At 33.2% G+C, this 16,045-nt stretch overlaps 1 protein-coding gene across 2 annotated transcripts in view; it reads right to left on the reverse strand.

The window, feature by feature from the left end:
• The window catches only part of SMCHD1 (structural maintenance of chromosomes flexible hinge domain containing 1), a 230,845-nt gene that overhangs the window by 188,454 nt on the left and 26,346 nt on the right, over positions 1-16,045 (reverse strand). For both annotated transcript variants that reach the window (XM_053902476.1, XM_053902475.1), the window contains exons 6-13: positions 13,242-13,356; positions 13,002-13,121; positions 8,248-8,414; positions 6,252-6,342; positions 5,357-5,567; positions 2,944-3,064; positions 2,682-2,865; positions 1,155-1,349 (exon numbers count right to left, since the gene is read on the reverse strand). In XM_053902476.1, the coding sequence (XP_053758451.1) occupies positions 1,155-1,349; positions 2,682-2,865; positions 2,944-3,064; positions 5,357-5,567; positions 6,252-6,342; positions 8,248-8,414; positions 13,002-13,121; positions 13,242-13,356 (1,204 nt within the window). The remainder of the gene's footprint in view (positions 1-1,154; positions 1,350-2,681; positions 2,866-2,943; positions 3,065-5,356; positions 5,568-6,251; positions 6,343-8,247; positions 8,415-13,001; positions 13,122-13,241; positions 13,357-16,045) is intronic.

Raw genomic sequence — 16,045 nt, forward strand, 5'->3', positions numbered from 1 at the left:
TTGCCTATGGGTACTTCTTTTCCTTATGTGGCTTTAAAAATCTAAAGATAATTTTCATTAGTTCAATTCAGAAACTCTTGACAGGGACTACAAGAGTTTATACACAACCTACTTTTTCGGCCTCATTTCTAAACTATTTCCTTTCACACACAACATGCTGCAGGACAACCCAACCTTACTACTTGCTGTTTCACTGCACTTACCTGTATTGTTGTCTGCGTTCAGATTATGGTCTCTGAGAAAGCACCTTATTCAACTACCACACAGAACTTGACAAAAGTGTTCACTTCCTCCTTGTAACTCACTGCTTGACTTCAGGGTTTCCTTCTATCTTTATCCCTTTCATTTTCCTTTGCCAGTGCATCCTTTTCATCCTAACCCCCCTATGTGTTGGAAAAGCCAGGCTCTAACTTCACACATTACACCTCTCTAGATGATCACATACAATTCCCAGGCTTTAAATACACGATGACTCCTTTCCCACTACAGAGTGAATGGACACCTTCAACCTTTGTAGTATCTGCATAAACACCCAACTCTCTACCTCTTTCAAGATTCATACAAATGCCACTTCTTGCCCAAAGAATGTCATGATATGCTCTTCTCCCAGGCCCATTCATAGTCAGAAAATGCTCTCCTCTCCTTCCAAACTGCCAAAGCAGTATTCATTCTCTCCTTTCAAGCACTTGTTCTCTTATCTATTATTATTTATGTTTAGGTTATTACCAAGTTTAGACTATAATGTCCCTAAGGACAAAAGATCTCTCTCCTAGATCTCTTCATTCTCTATAATGTAATCAACAAGCAGAGTAACTTACAAGCAGCAAACAGGTAACGAAAATTTAGTAAAAAAAAACAAAAACAAAAACAAAGCAAAAACCTCATTACATCACATTAAAAAAATTTAAGACTCTCCATTTGAGTAAAGTTTAGTGCAAGAAAAAAAAAATAAAAAGCTTACTAATAGAGCCTTTGGGAAACAGGTTTTTAATAAGTGCCACATTAAATTATGCCATTAAAATCAGTTTGATATTTTCATTCTTTCCTGGCTCCTGAGGAGCCAATACATGCACTATTTTGTTGTTAAATTCTAATACATCTCATTTAGTTTCAAATTCTATTCAAAACCGAATCCAGAAATAAGTTAAACCTACCAGCTGCCCTGCTTTATATATTTTTCCATCCCATTCTATTGCTGAGTATGTCGCCCAGGGGCCCTGCTTTTTAGAAGGAAGATCGGGACGTGTAATTATTCCTTTAAAAGATGTAAATTTTATTTGTTTGTCATACTTCTCATGACAGTCCTTCAGCCATAAAGCAAATTCTCTATCAATTTTCATTCGCTGTTCCTGTAAAAAACAATTTTTAATGCTCTATGAAATATAGCTACTAGTAAACAAATATAACCATAGATGCTTGTCATTCATTCCTTTTTTTCTTCCACATACCCCACCCTCAGAAAACCTAATAGAAAATTAAAATATTCTGCTGGAACTTTCTCCCATACAAATTTAGATTTCTAACAAAAGCATTACTAAAGAAAAAAAGTCTTTGCTATCATCTTTGGAACCAAGGTCTCAATGGTCACTACCAACAACAAAAAGCTTTCCTTCTCTGGTACGAATTTAAGAGTACACCAAAAATGATGAATACTGGCTGCCTAGCAGAAAGAGAAAGGTGATAAAAATTTCTCTCCATTTATCAAGCATGCATATACATACATACATATATACATACACACATATACACACACACACACACACATACATACATATATACACACACACAGTAAACATACCTATAGCGTATCTATGGTATTAAAATATAATTGGGGGAGTGATCAGGGGAAAAAAAGGTCTAAAAAGCTCCTTATGAGGAGGATAATGAAAAAAGGGTTGAGAAACACTGCTATACTGAACACATTTTTCCTTTTACGTATTATATATACATATATATACGTATGTATATGTATGTGTATATGTATATATATAGTACCCATTCAAAAAAAGTTAAAACACGTATAGAAAATTAAGTGTTTTCTAATAATAAGAAAATGTGTTATTGTTTACCATTCTTCACCCTGTTGGAAGATAGTATAGAAAGATTTACACTCAAGCATAAGCTGTTTAATGCCTGTCTTTAAGAGAATTAGTAGGGAAAAAAAACCTCCACAGTACATGCTTTCACAGACAATGACACATGAAGTTCATTTCTTCCTACATATCTTACTGTATAATATACCATTTCCAAATGAAAATGGAACAAAATAAAAAATGATTTCACCTTAAATTTATTAACTTGCAACTGGAAAACCAATCTTATCACTGAAGAAAGTTAAGCCTACCAAATTTTTATACTGCACTTCAATGTACAGCCCTTACAGTATAAAATATTATTTTATTTGCTCTCATCAAATGGACATGCTTCTGTAGCTTCTATTCACTGTCATAGGTCTTAATATTAAGATCTAAATATCTGTAAAATTTTCATCCAAACACAGCCTAATCAGTTTGAAATTTTTGAGTAATGTAAACACATAAATGCTCAAGAATTTATATTCTTTTGATTTAATAAAATAAAAAGCATAAAAATTATCAGTACAAGTCTATACTACTTGTGATTTTTCTTGTACTTAAAATAGAACACAGGCAAATATTCAAAATTGATATTTAAAATCATACCTGTCCATTTAAAATCCTTGTGAAAAGGGTGTTCTTGTCTTTCAATTTTAGCTCAAGATCCATAAAAGTCAGTTTATTTGTGCTGACCTGAAATTTGTCATTAGTGAATAATGCACCAGATATTCTATTGTAACATTCAATTGGCGCAAGCCCTCTCTTCTTTGGAGGAGTACACCAGTCAAAACTTGAACAGAATAAAACATCAGTTAGTAAAAGATAAGGTTTATAAATCAATGTAATTTCAGCAAAAATCAAAACTTACTCTTCAACAGATGTATATGGTATTAGCCGTCCATTCCAAAAACATTCAAAAATAGGCCTTTTCCCTCTTGCTGCTTTCTCAAGTATAAAACAATCATCATCATCATCTTCATCTTTTAATTCTAAAGCAAATGCATGAGTAGAGCAAAATGTTTATTGCTATAGAGTTTATGCAATTTATACCACTTCTTTAAGTGAAATATTAAAGTTGCTTCAGAGAAACTATGACAAAAACTCATTAGGTCTCTCACACTGTTTTCTGTAAAACTTAATGACAACTTTAGTTTGCCCTCAGAAAGGCAGATTTCTGAAGTTGTTCCCCATTATCAATGGTGTTCTTATTTATATTAATATATAATTACTTACATTACTTATCAATCTGTGTTAGGAGTACTACACGAGCTGCTAAGCCTGCAATCTTTAAAATCTATTTACAGTGTAGAAGAGTCACACATGCAAAGAGACTATGCCCTATAGCAGAATCGCTCTTCCCTACAAATACAGAAGCTTGAATACTGTACCTCAAATACAAGTTTCACAATTCTGTCAGAACCAGTAGGTTCACATAAAAATCATCTGAGAAATCTACAGTACCTAGTAGGAGCAACTGTGCCTAGTTTGAACAAATTAATCAATAACACTAAACTTAATTTTACTTTAAATAACCTATTAAATTTTCAAAGATCAAATTCAGGTGATACAGCTACAATTATAACATATCACAAAGCATCAGAAGCATTATTAGCACAATTGTCTATAACACTTTTATGCTTCTGAGCAATACATTTTCATATATCCAAACAAATTAGGATCAAACACTATGGTCCTGATAGAGTAACACCTTAGTTATTTCGGCATTCAGGCACCTACACAAAATAAACTCTTCTTCCCCCAAAAAACACTCAACAAAGAAGTTCCTTTCAATCAAACCCAATCACTTTGCTCTTGGAGAATCCCTCTGGACCACACAACTTATTGATTCTTATTTTAAGATACCACTTGAAGAACTTTATCTTTTTGTCTACAGCATACAAAAATGACAAAAGGTTGGCAAATTAAAAAGGGGTCAGCTACATTGTGGAAGGTAGAGCCACACTTACTAATAATGTTGGACACTATTCTAAGGATTTGCACCAGCTTCTTATCTAAAATTCACAACACCTCTACAAGGAAAGAGATTACCTCCCATTTCACAGATAAAGAAACAGATAAGGAGTAGTTTGTCAAAGTTTACACAACATAAAGTGTCAAAGATGGGACTTACATTAGGAAATCTGGTTCCAGAACTCACAAGACTAACAAGTATTCTGAATGAGAAAGTTTAATATTGTTACTCTATGTATTCAATGCAATCTCAGTACTCCACCAGGATTTTTTTTTTTCAACGTTTTTTGTTTTTTGTTTTTTTTATTTTTGGGACAGAGAGAGACAGAGCATGAACGGGGGAGAGGCAGAGAGAGAGGGAGACACAGAATCGGAAACAGGCTCCAGGCTCCGAGCCATCAGCCCAGAGCCTGACGCGGGGCTCGAACTCACGGACCGCAAGATCGTGACCTGGCTGAAGTCGGACGCTTAACCGACTGCGCCACCCAGGCGCCCCCCCACCAGGATTTTTTTTAAGTGAATGTACAAAGTGATTCCAAAGGTTACCCAAAAGAGCAAAAGATTAAGAATTTTCTCAAAAAAGAATGTTAAGTGTCCTGATCTGCAAGTATCAACATACAATACGAAGCTATAAAAGTATCATTACTCATATATACAAATATAAAATAGATCAATAACTTAAAGAATTCAAATGTGTGTACTTATTGGAACTCAGTATTATAAAATATTTCAAACTATTTAAAAAACAGTAACATTAAGTAACTGGTGGTACAAAACCAAATACTCACATGGAAAATATTAAGGCAAAGCCCTACCTCATTGTAGTACAAAAAAAGGAGATTATACATGCATTAAAGATCTAAACATAAAATGGCTTTTAAAGAGAACTACAGGACATTTTTATAATCTGGAAATATAAGAAGGCTTTCCAAAGCAAGACAAAATCAGAAAGCATTAAAAAAAAAAAAACTGACATGACTATGAAAAGCTTAAAACTTATTTATACCTACAAAGATAATGAGAAAACAATATATAAAGGATTAATATGCAGTACATAGCTAAAAGTTCAGTAAGCAATTCATGAGAAAAGAATATGTAATATTCTTTAAAGCCAGTGCTTTACTCATCTGGAAGTGAATACACACATAAATCAAGAATTATAAAAACTATAAATACCTAAGAATTTAAGACATGCTTAAGAAAACAAGTTTTAAAATTTATCTAGCCCTAAGAGCCCAACTAATAATAATCATTAAAAAATTCTAAATCACAACTTCACATTTTGTAGCTAAGATAACAGATTAACATACTTGATGGAAAGCATGGATCATCAGGGTAAGTTTCTCTATCATATAAGAAAGGGTGGTATCGAATAATCCCTTCCACTACACCATCTCCTTCAACATGAGCCTTGAACTCAAAACTATCAGCTGCTGTGTTTATATACAACGTCTGCATGTCATCTTCTATTTCCCTTAGGTTGACAATCTTAGGTGCCTTCCCCTTTTCAAACATAGAAATCTAAAATAAAAATAAAACAAAAATAATTAAATTCTATGGTGACTTCACTTTTGCTCTCAACTATGATCTAACAACAGAATAGGTAAAAACTTGTATTTAAACAAGTAATCATATAGCTTAATTAAATATATTTATATATGGGTTAAATAACCATAAGTAGCAACCCAATAAGGAACACAATATGCTACTTAAAAAAATAGAACATAAGCAAAGCAGAGCTAAAGAACAATTAACTCAGGAGTACATTTAAGGCTTCTTGCTAGAGGTAGGAAGTGAGACAACGATGCATGTGAAATTCTTTCCAAGATGTGGGCAAGGATATGGAGAACCCAATATTCATGTTCTATACTTCTAAATCTTACTTCACCATCATAAGACTTTTATGAACAAAGAGAAACTTTATATCCCTTTTCCTCCCCACTTTGATATCTGATGTTCAGCAACAACTCACATCTCTAAAGAAGACAGGAGAAAAAGAAAGCAAATACTATAGTAAATAAAGGTTCAAAAACTACATAGATCTAATAATGATCTCTCTATTTAAATATTAAATTGCCAAAATACTTTGGTAAAAGACAAAGAAAGAAGGGTTGTCTATTGACTGATTTTTCTTATCCAAAGTCATTTGGAACTGGAACAGATACCTAATAACTTGTAATATTTTAAAAAAGAATTTTATCTTACTTCAATATCAATGTTGTTGAAAGGTCCAACTTCTTTTGATGTACGTTTTTCATTGCCTTTTGGGCCATGAATATAGTAATGATAAATATGCCTAAAATGTAGAAAAATAACTTTATACTTTTAATTCAATTTAATTCATAAAATTATAGTTCACATAATAACCTACAAAAATAATTTTTATGACCACTATTTGGCAGTATCTATTTGGTAGGTACCAGCCAAGCACTATACTAAGCATTCTTAAATACAGTATACCATTTAACGGTATAAACAATTTGAAATGCCAGGTATTACGATCTCATTTTATGGATATAGAAATTGGGGTGCAAGGAGTTCACACAATTTAAGGTTACAAAACTAGAGTTGGAGAGAGGTGGACTACAATCCTGGCCCTTCCAACATCAAAAGCCCACATAAATTACAATTCTAAGAAGTATAGTATGAGAACTAGAAGGCAAGAGACTATAATTCTACTTGTCAGGAATGTTCTAAAAGAGACTTAAATAATCAGGGAGTACATAGGATTGGATATTTTTAAACTATCTGAATATGAGAATGTTATTCTATAACTCTCGTCTCTCCTCTCTTACAGCATTGAGACATTCTTCCCCTAACATTCCTAAAGCAAAACTAATAAATTCAACATAATCCCTTTAAAAACCAATTCACAACTCGCTGCTACTTTGTTTTTAAGTTTTAAAAGTTTTTTGGTAAGATTATTTAGGGCTAAACCATACTATGTTATTATTTACTCTTCAAACAAGTATTTGCAATATTCCTTCATGTGAATTTTATTTGTAAAAAATTATCCTAGCTAATCTTTAAAATACTGAAATAAAAGGAAATCACTGAAAATCTTTAGGTCTTTCCTCATGCATATCAAAAGTGTTACCGTAATCAACAGTTAGTTTACAAGAATACATTAAGAAAGTGCTATAAATAGCTTAAAAGAATTTCAAAGAATGGTTAAAGTAATAGATTATTCTTTGCTACAGCAAGATTATATTCTGTGTTATGTACACTGAGCTCCTTTGGTTAAAAGAAATCATTACAAAATAGCTAATGAGATGTGTACTTCGAGAATAAAAATTCCAAAGTCCTATTTAAAATTCTTAGGTTACAGAGTCAATAAACATCAATACGCAGCAAGAAGAAAAGATACTTCTAAAATAAAATTATTTTCCCATAAAAAATTTTTAAACTGTTAGTATACATTTCTCTACAAAATAAAAAAAAAATCTCAAATTAAGTACATTAGTTAGTCTTTTGGGTAAATACAAAAAATGTTTTTTAAAAAATGTAAATTTTGTGCAGTTGTACCCATTTTTGCCATACTCAGTAATTCAGACTAATGCAAATTATGGAAATAAATGGTCCTTACTAGGTTTACAGAGAAAAAACTAAGAACCATTAAACATTCTGATGATTTACTCTAATGGAATATGTCACACTCCCTAAAAGTTGTCCTGGAATAGATATACAACAATTTATTTTCAGTATTATTAGATCATATAGGCCAATTTGCATATTTTTATTTTAACAGACTTCATGCATTCGATAAACATTTATTGAGCATCTATTACTTAACAGGAAACACTAGGGATATAGTAGTACATAAAAAAGATTCCAATAGGGGAAGGCAGACAAAAAATTAAAAAAAAATACATGGTACGGAAGATTATGATAGGTGCTACAGAGAAGAACCACAAAAGGGGAATATGAAAGTGATGGTGCTGAATTTGATATAAGTTCCTAAGTTTATTTTAAATTTTATGACAGGTCTCAAAAGCCTGTCCTTCAAATAACGACCAACATACTGCAAGTCATCAATATTTATTTACAGAATAGAGAAGTATTTTAATGCCAAGATCAGAGCACTGGTTACTGTACTGAAGGGAAGGAAATGAGGCACAAAACACACAGCAAAGAGGTTTTTGATGTATCTGTAATATTTTGTCTTTAAAAAGTAGTAACATGTCCTCAAATAATTACTTACGCTAACTGTCTTGTCCAAAGAAGAAAATAATTTTTCAAGTACTGTATGTGTTCTGGTTGTACTCCTGTGATAACCACAGCAGTAAAGCTATCTTTTTCTTTCTCCTCTAAGATAAGATGATGTAGAAATCTTTCATCATCATTTGTAATGTGAACAGAATCAGATGGCTAGGAGAGTGAATATAAATACAATAGGTTAGATACACTTAATTGTAATAAACAAATAACATTTACATTGACTTTTAATATGATTTGCTTGGATAGTTCCATAAACAGGCTTCAAAAAACTTTTGAAGGAAAATGGTCCAATACAAATCAGCTGAGTATGTGATAATGCTGTGAGAGCAGGATAGCTTTAACATAAATTGCTAATGTGGCATATATACAGGAATACCCTATACCATAATGCTAAACCAATTGTAGAATCATAAAAGAAAAGGTAAAACAACAACAACAAATACTGAGTTTAAAAATGCTGAAAAAAACTGAGGACACTTACTCTAGGGTGGAAAGAATTCTTCCTTGAGATACCTACCACTTAAATTGGTCAGGACAAATGCCCAGCTCTCCATGTTCAAGAAAACTGGGATGCAGCCTGAACCCAGCTGGCTTAGCCCAAAGGAACTGTGTTTAAAAGGGAGTAAAATCATCCTGTGCCCTAGTCCAGTTTCAGAGAATATCTATAGCTTGCTCAGAAGGAAAGTGGGGAGGGGGAAAGAACAGGGAGTGTTTGAGGGTAAGAATTACAAATGTCTCGTTTTTACAGTTAGTCTATATGTGTTAAAATTACATGTATATACATACATACACTATGTATGTTGCTATATACATAAAAGCTTGTAAGGATACACGCTGAACTATTACATCTAGGAAACTGTTTTTTTTTAATAAGCATCTATTACTACAGCACATTAAGTAAATAAAAACAAGCCCTCTAAGGGTGCCAGAGATGGTTAAGCGTCTGACTCTTGATTTCAGCTTAAGTCATGATCTCGCAGTTTTGAGATCAAGCCCCCCATCAGACTCCTTGCTGAATGCGGAGCCTGCTTAGGATTCTCTCTTTCCCTCACTCTCTGCCCCTCCCCTACTTGGGCACATGCACACACCCTCTATCTCTCTTGCTCAAAAAAATAAACACTCAAACAAACCAACCCTCCAAAACCATTCCAATGCATCGCTACACACTAACACTACAGCTACAACATACAGTATACAAATAACATTTTATACCCTTTGAGAGCTTAGTGGATTAGTTTGGGTTTACTAATGATGTGGGTTCATTACCAAATATTTATCAAGCACCTTCTAAGTCCTATGACTCAATATAGGCACAAGGAAGATAAGAGTTAACTAAGACAGTGCCCCTCCTCCCTATAAATTCCATCTAATAGATGAGAAACAAGTGATTACAAAACAATGTGCCATTATAAAGATATGAACCAAGAGCTACAGAATTAAAGAGTGTGACATTTTCCCAGAAGATTAGAACATTCCAGCCCCATGAGAATATGAAGGATTTGAGAGTATAAGGCAAACAAGGTAGTTTGAAGTATATATTAAATATATGATGAAAGATGAGGCTGGAAAGGCTGAAAGAAGCAGTGAAAATGGATGGAAGAGAGGGTAGATGAAAAACTATTTTAAAAGTCAGAACTGAATGGTGAATGATTAACAAGGATTACACAATTACTAACTACTCTGGCCAAGGGATACTGTTAATTGAAAAGGGTAGAGGAAAGGTGAAGAGAAAGAAAGAATAGGGAAAGATGTAGATAATAATCTGATTTCAGAGGTACCAAAAGTGAGTTCTTTATGGAACATCTGGAAGGACATCTAACTGAAATTGGAAATGAGTATACCAGATGTAATCAGTTGGTATTCAGCACCAATTCATCCCACCTTTTGTGGTCCCTTCCTGGGCTGCAGAGAATGCAAAACCAAAAGTCTACCTTTCAGACTCCCTTACATTTTAGGTTGTGGATGCGAATTCGGTTTCATCAATTAGATGTAGTAGCCAAAGATTTAGAAAAGGAAAATGACTCAAAGCCCATTTCCTGAGATGTCTTGAACGTCTTCTGTTATCATGCAAGGTACTGAAAGACCAATATTCAAGTTCTGGCTTCAAGTGTTAGCACTGATACAGCACGGGTTATAGCCAGAAGGTCTGTGTTTTGATGTTGGGAACAATTGTGGCAGCAAGACCTTTCCAACACCTGGATCACAGATAAGGCAGGGTGTTTCTAAATTCCAGATCCAGTGGTGGTCCTCCAGCTACCTGATTACAGCAGATGTTACAGCATGCCTTGAAGGTCACTTCAGAGTGTCCCAATAGCTTTCTATAAGGCTCAGCCAAAAGCCCACTCCTAGCGCTTTCAAAAATCATGCAAACATCAAATTCCTTTTATTAAATCCTTTTCTGTTTGAAGAGCCTACAATGATTTATTTCCTCAATGGAGTCCAGCCTGATTCAGTGTCTCAATCTTAAGAGAAAAGTCTTGACAAATACAGATTTAAGAACTGTTAGTATTAAGTAGCATATATATTGCCTCCTAGAAAAAGCAAGACTCCTGGTTGTACGTCAAGAGCCACCAACTCTGTACACATTGTAATAACTGTGTGTAAAAGTTGGAGAAGCCAAATAGTAGGCTGGAAAAGATTGTCCAGAAAAAGAAAAGGACCAAGGGCCTACCAGTAGCCATGAAACCTATGTTGGGACAAATTAAGCACAAAATCACAGGAAAAAGTGGCAGAAATGATGATCCAAGAGACATTAGTTCTATCCAAGCTTTATCATACCTATACAGTTTTAAAAATCACTTGAATTCTGAACTCCTATTTTCCACCAGTTTTAACACAGCATAATATTTCCACAAATATACTTTACAGGGCTTTGTGACGGTAACATAAGATGACAAAGATGGAATATCAGTATGTAAATATAATATGATATATAAATTGTGTAATAAATACAACAAACTTAAAAAGGGGAAAAGAGGGATGAGCAAAATGAAGAAATTTCCTAAACAGAGAATGTTAAGTTATACAGAAAATAAAGGTGGCTTGTAAGTATTAAAAAAAAAAATCAGCCCATTAATAAAGAAAAGGTATTATTTTCACCTGTCAAATTGCCAGCATTTTACTGCCTTCCCCTCCACTCTACTTTTTAAAAATAAGGAAATTATCAGATAGGCCCTTCCACATACTGTTTTGGGGAGTATATTAGATGTGGGTTTAACCTTCTAGAAGAGCAATTTTGTAATACACACCATGAACATTTAAAAAGTTTAAATTCATTGTCATAACTATTAAGATTGTAATAGCTATATGAAGAAAAAACTGCAAAGACATTCATGGCAGTGTATTTATAATAAAATCCTTTAAATACAGTAAATGCTCAACAGAATAGTCAAATTATAACACATTCAGACAAAACACCATGAAGGTATTAAAAATGTGTGTGTACTAGGGCACCTGAGTGGTTCAGTTAGTTAAGCATCCAACTTTGGCTCAAGTCATGATCTCACAGTTCATGGGTTCGAGCCCCACGTCAGGCTCTGTGCTGACAGCTCAGAGCCTGGAGCCTGCTTCAAGTTCTGTGTCTCCCTCTCTCTCTGTCCCTCCCCTGCTCACATGCTGTGTCTCTCTCTCTCTCTCTCTCTCTCTCAAAAGTGAATGAACATTAAAAAAAATAATAAAAAGTGTGTGGTACAGCAAAATATTTTATAAAATGGAGAAATACTCAAAATGTTAAAAAAAAATGTGCGCTCAAAACTGTTATATAAAAAAAAAGTAAGTAGATGAAGGGGATTAAGAGTATACTTTCCCCTTCCAACTCAAGATGCCAATAAGGAGGTTTTATTCCTAATTCCAGTGTTATTTACAGTGTTATATTAGTTTCAATAAGTGTACTCTTGATGAGCAATGAGTAATATACGGAATTGTTGAATCACTGTATTGCACACCAAAACTAATGTACAACACTGTGTAACACTGGAATTAAAATTTAAAAATACCAAAAAAAAAAACCCCAAAAAACAAAAAAAACAAACACCCTATAGCCATATAATAAAATAAAAAAGACTAGAAATTCAACTAGATATTTTTTTCTGGAATCTGAGCACATTTTTATTTATACTCTTCTATAAATTTTTTATAACTTGTTTTAGAATAAGAAAAGACTTAAAAAGCTCAAACTTTAAAGATTTTAAAACAATTCTAAAATATTTCAAGTGGAGAAAAGTTGAATAATACAATACTATGAACTCACCACCAAGACTCAAATTCATTAATATTCTGCTCATTAAAATTAGAATATGAATGCAAATTTCTAACAAAAGTAAATCACTCATTTATTTCTCTGGAGCTCCGATTTCCTAAAAGCTTATTTCCCTATACTATAAGTGTTTTCTACTCTAAGTCTGAAACTGTTAGACAAAAAAAGATTTAAAAAATCAATCTCAGTGTAAGGGAAAAAGTTTATAATTATATGATCAATTTCCAAGGAAGTTTACTCAGCTTCATGAGACATCTTGTTGCATTGAAGATTTCCAGCCTGAGAAAGCATGTATATGGTCACTTTTGCTATTCACAAGACTAAAGCAAAAAGAAGAAAAAGTAATGGAATTTGAAAATTCCATACCTTCAAGTTTTTAAAGCAATAGCTAAGTATCTTAGCTAGAAATTGAAAAAAAAAGTACTTGTCTCTATCTGTCCAATTTAACAACTTTATAATTAATGAGTTAAAATGTATCATACCTTTCTGTTTCTAATATATCCACTATATATTGCCTCTTTATTTTTCTCCTTCTTCTCAAAATCTTCTTTCGAAAGCACAAGTTCATGAACATCTTGGGAATCTGCAGGTTTGCTTATCATCTGTTAAATATTAAAGACTACTTTAAAAATTCCTAAAAGTTAAACTAATTAGTAATTTAGACAGAATCAACCTCCAAGTATTTTAATCAACTGTCATTTAAAATAAATCTTTTTACTTACTCTGGCTGATTGTCCAACAAAGAAAACAGCCTGCTTGCCCCCAACACCAAAATAGGAAATATCACTATTTAAACTGCGTGGCACTGGTACTGGACGAACATATCCTGAATGATCACTAAAATAAAACATTAATGCAGTGACTTTAAACAAGCTACTTAGATGCCAAAGGAAATTGTTAAAGCACTTTTATTAAGTGTTAATAAAATGACCCTTAAGCTAGACAACACCCCCATTCAAGGTAAAAGAATCAGAGCCCAAAGTCAAGATAAATAGTCCAGTGGTTCTCAAAATGTATTCCCCAGACCAGCTATATCAGCATCACCTGGAAACTCAAAAAATGCACCTTCTTGGGCCCACCCTACTAAATCATAAACTCTCTTAGCAAACAAGACTAAATAAATATCTGTATCCTTATATATCCTACTGCCCCTAGAATTGTCCCTTCAAAATTGTTTACTGCTTCTAAACTTGTAAAAATAATTTCTGAATAATGAGAATTATAGCAAAAACATTTCTTATTTCCTAGTAACATGACACAAAAGAACCTCTTATGGCACCATAACAACACTCTGGAGAGTAAGCATCCCTGGGTTCTCAAAATAAAGGCTAGGTATCAAGGGACACCATTTCCCAATATGAGATACAAACAGAATTGGGGGTGAGGCTACAACCCCTATTACACTCAATGGAAAAGCTAAAGATCAGATGTGGCACAGCTAGAAAGAGAAAATACAAAGACAGCATTCAGAGAACTTACCCATAAGAAATAAAGAAAAGGAACAGAAAATATCAAAGTAGGTATAAAAGACATACCTTTCCAAAGTAGGAAACTATCTCACTACACTACAAGCATAGTTCTAGAAAGAGGAAAAAATGGAAAAGGCTACAAATAATGTCTGACAAAAGCTGGGGAGTCAGGAAATGGGAAGCAGTTGCGAAAAGACACAAATTTTCAGCTATAAGAAAAATAAGGTCTGAGGATCTAATCGTTAACACTACTGTATGTATAACTGAAATGTGCTAAGAGAATAAAATTTAAAAATCCTCTTCTCTGCCTTTCAATTGAGGTTTTAGACCAATTACATTACTGTGACTATTGGTATGTTTTGATTTAAACTTAACTGTCTTTTTTTTTTTTTAATTTTTTTTTCTTCTGCGTTAAGAGGGAAAAAAAAGAAGTATGTAAGGTGATGAATGTGTGAATTAAACAGAGGGAAGGACTCCTGTTTAAAGGAAAATAACGAGGGCACCTGGGTGGCTTAGTCGGTTAAGCATCTGACTCTTGGTCCTGATCTCACAGTTCATGTGATCGAGCCCCATGTTGGGTTCTGTGCTGAAAGCACGGAGCCTGCTTAGGATTTTCTCCCTCCCTCCCACTCTGCTCCTTCCCCGCTCATGCGTGTTCTCTCTCTCTCAAAATAAATAAACTTAAAAAATAAAAATAAAGGAAAATAAAAAGAATACAATTCAATATTTAATATATATCAACAGAAGCTTTGTAAAAACAAAACATCAAGACAGTAAATGGCATGGGGGTACCTGGCTCAGTTGGTTAAGCATCCAACTTCAGGTAATGAATTCAGGTAATGAATTTAAGCCCTGTGCTGGGCTCTGTGCTGACAGCTCAGAACCGGGAGCCTGCTTTGGATTCTGTGTCACCCTCTCTCTCTGTCCCTCCCCTGCTCACACTCTCTTTCTCTCAAAATAATTAATACTAAATAAATTTTAAGACAGTAAATGGCACGGGTATTACTGCTGTGGTATGCTAATACTGTATGTAAGTAGTATATTATTACTTGATATAGACTGTGACAAATTGAACATACATACTTGGAATGCTAACATTATCAATACAACAAGGGTAGCAAATAATAAGCCAACAAAGGAAATAAAATACTCATTTTAAAATACACACAAAATACTCATTTTAAAATAAGGCAGAAGAAAAAAGAAAAACAGGAACAACAACAAAAAAAACATAATGAAAAAAACAAATAGCAAAGACCGCAGAGTTTAAATCAAAACATCCCAATAATCACAGTAATGTAACTGGTCTGAAACCTCAATTCAAAGGCAGCGATTGTGTAATTTTAAGACACAACTATATTCTACCTTAAGGAAACTATTTTTTTTCTAGAAACTCTCTAAATATAAAGTGACAATAGGTTAAAAAGTTGGAAAAAAAGTTACCATCAACACAAATGTAAAAGCTGGAGTAGCTGCAGTAACATCAAAGCAAGCTGATAAGGAGTATCACCAGGAAATGATCAAAAAAAAAAAAAAAAAAAAAAAGCAAGAACAATGAAACAAATACATAGATAAATAGGTCTTCATTCTCCTCTTGAGTTTTTAAATTATATTAGTCTGATGAAATCAAAATAACACCGTTTGATATGGTTCTCAATGTACATGGAGGTAAAACTTAAGAAAACTCAATTATAAATGAGAGACAGTGAGGGGACCTAAATAATTTGCTAAAATTTCTAAAATTCACTTTAAGTGGTAAAATATCCTTACTAGTACAATGTAATGTTATGTATGTATACAGTATTCCTCAGAACCACTAAAAAATAAAACCAAAAATATAGTCAAAATCACTTTATAAAAATAGCAAAATACAGAAAAGTATGTTGAGTAACCCATAAAAAGGCCAGAAAAATGAAAAATAAAAGGAATAGAGAAGCTATACAAGACATACTTAAGTCCTGACATATATATCAAGAACTGTAATAAATGTGACAATACAAATACACTAAATAAAATGAATAAAAAAGTGACCCAAGTATAAATTGTCTACAAGAATT

Source organism: Panthera pardus, unplaced genomic scaffold (assembly GCF_024362965.1).
Source record: "Panthera pardus isolate Hobbes unplaced genomic scaffold, ASM2436296v1 HiC_scaffold_15, whole genome shotgun sequence".
Taxonomy (NCBI): domain Eukaryota; kingdom Metazoa; phylum Chordata; class Mammalia; order Carnivora; family Felidae; genus Panthera; species Panthera pardus.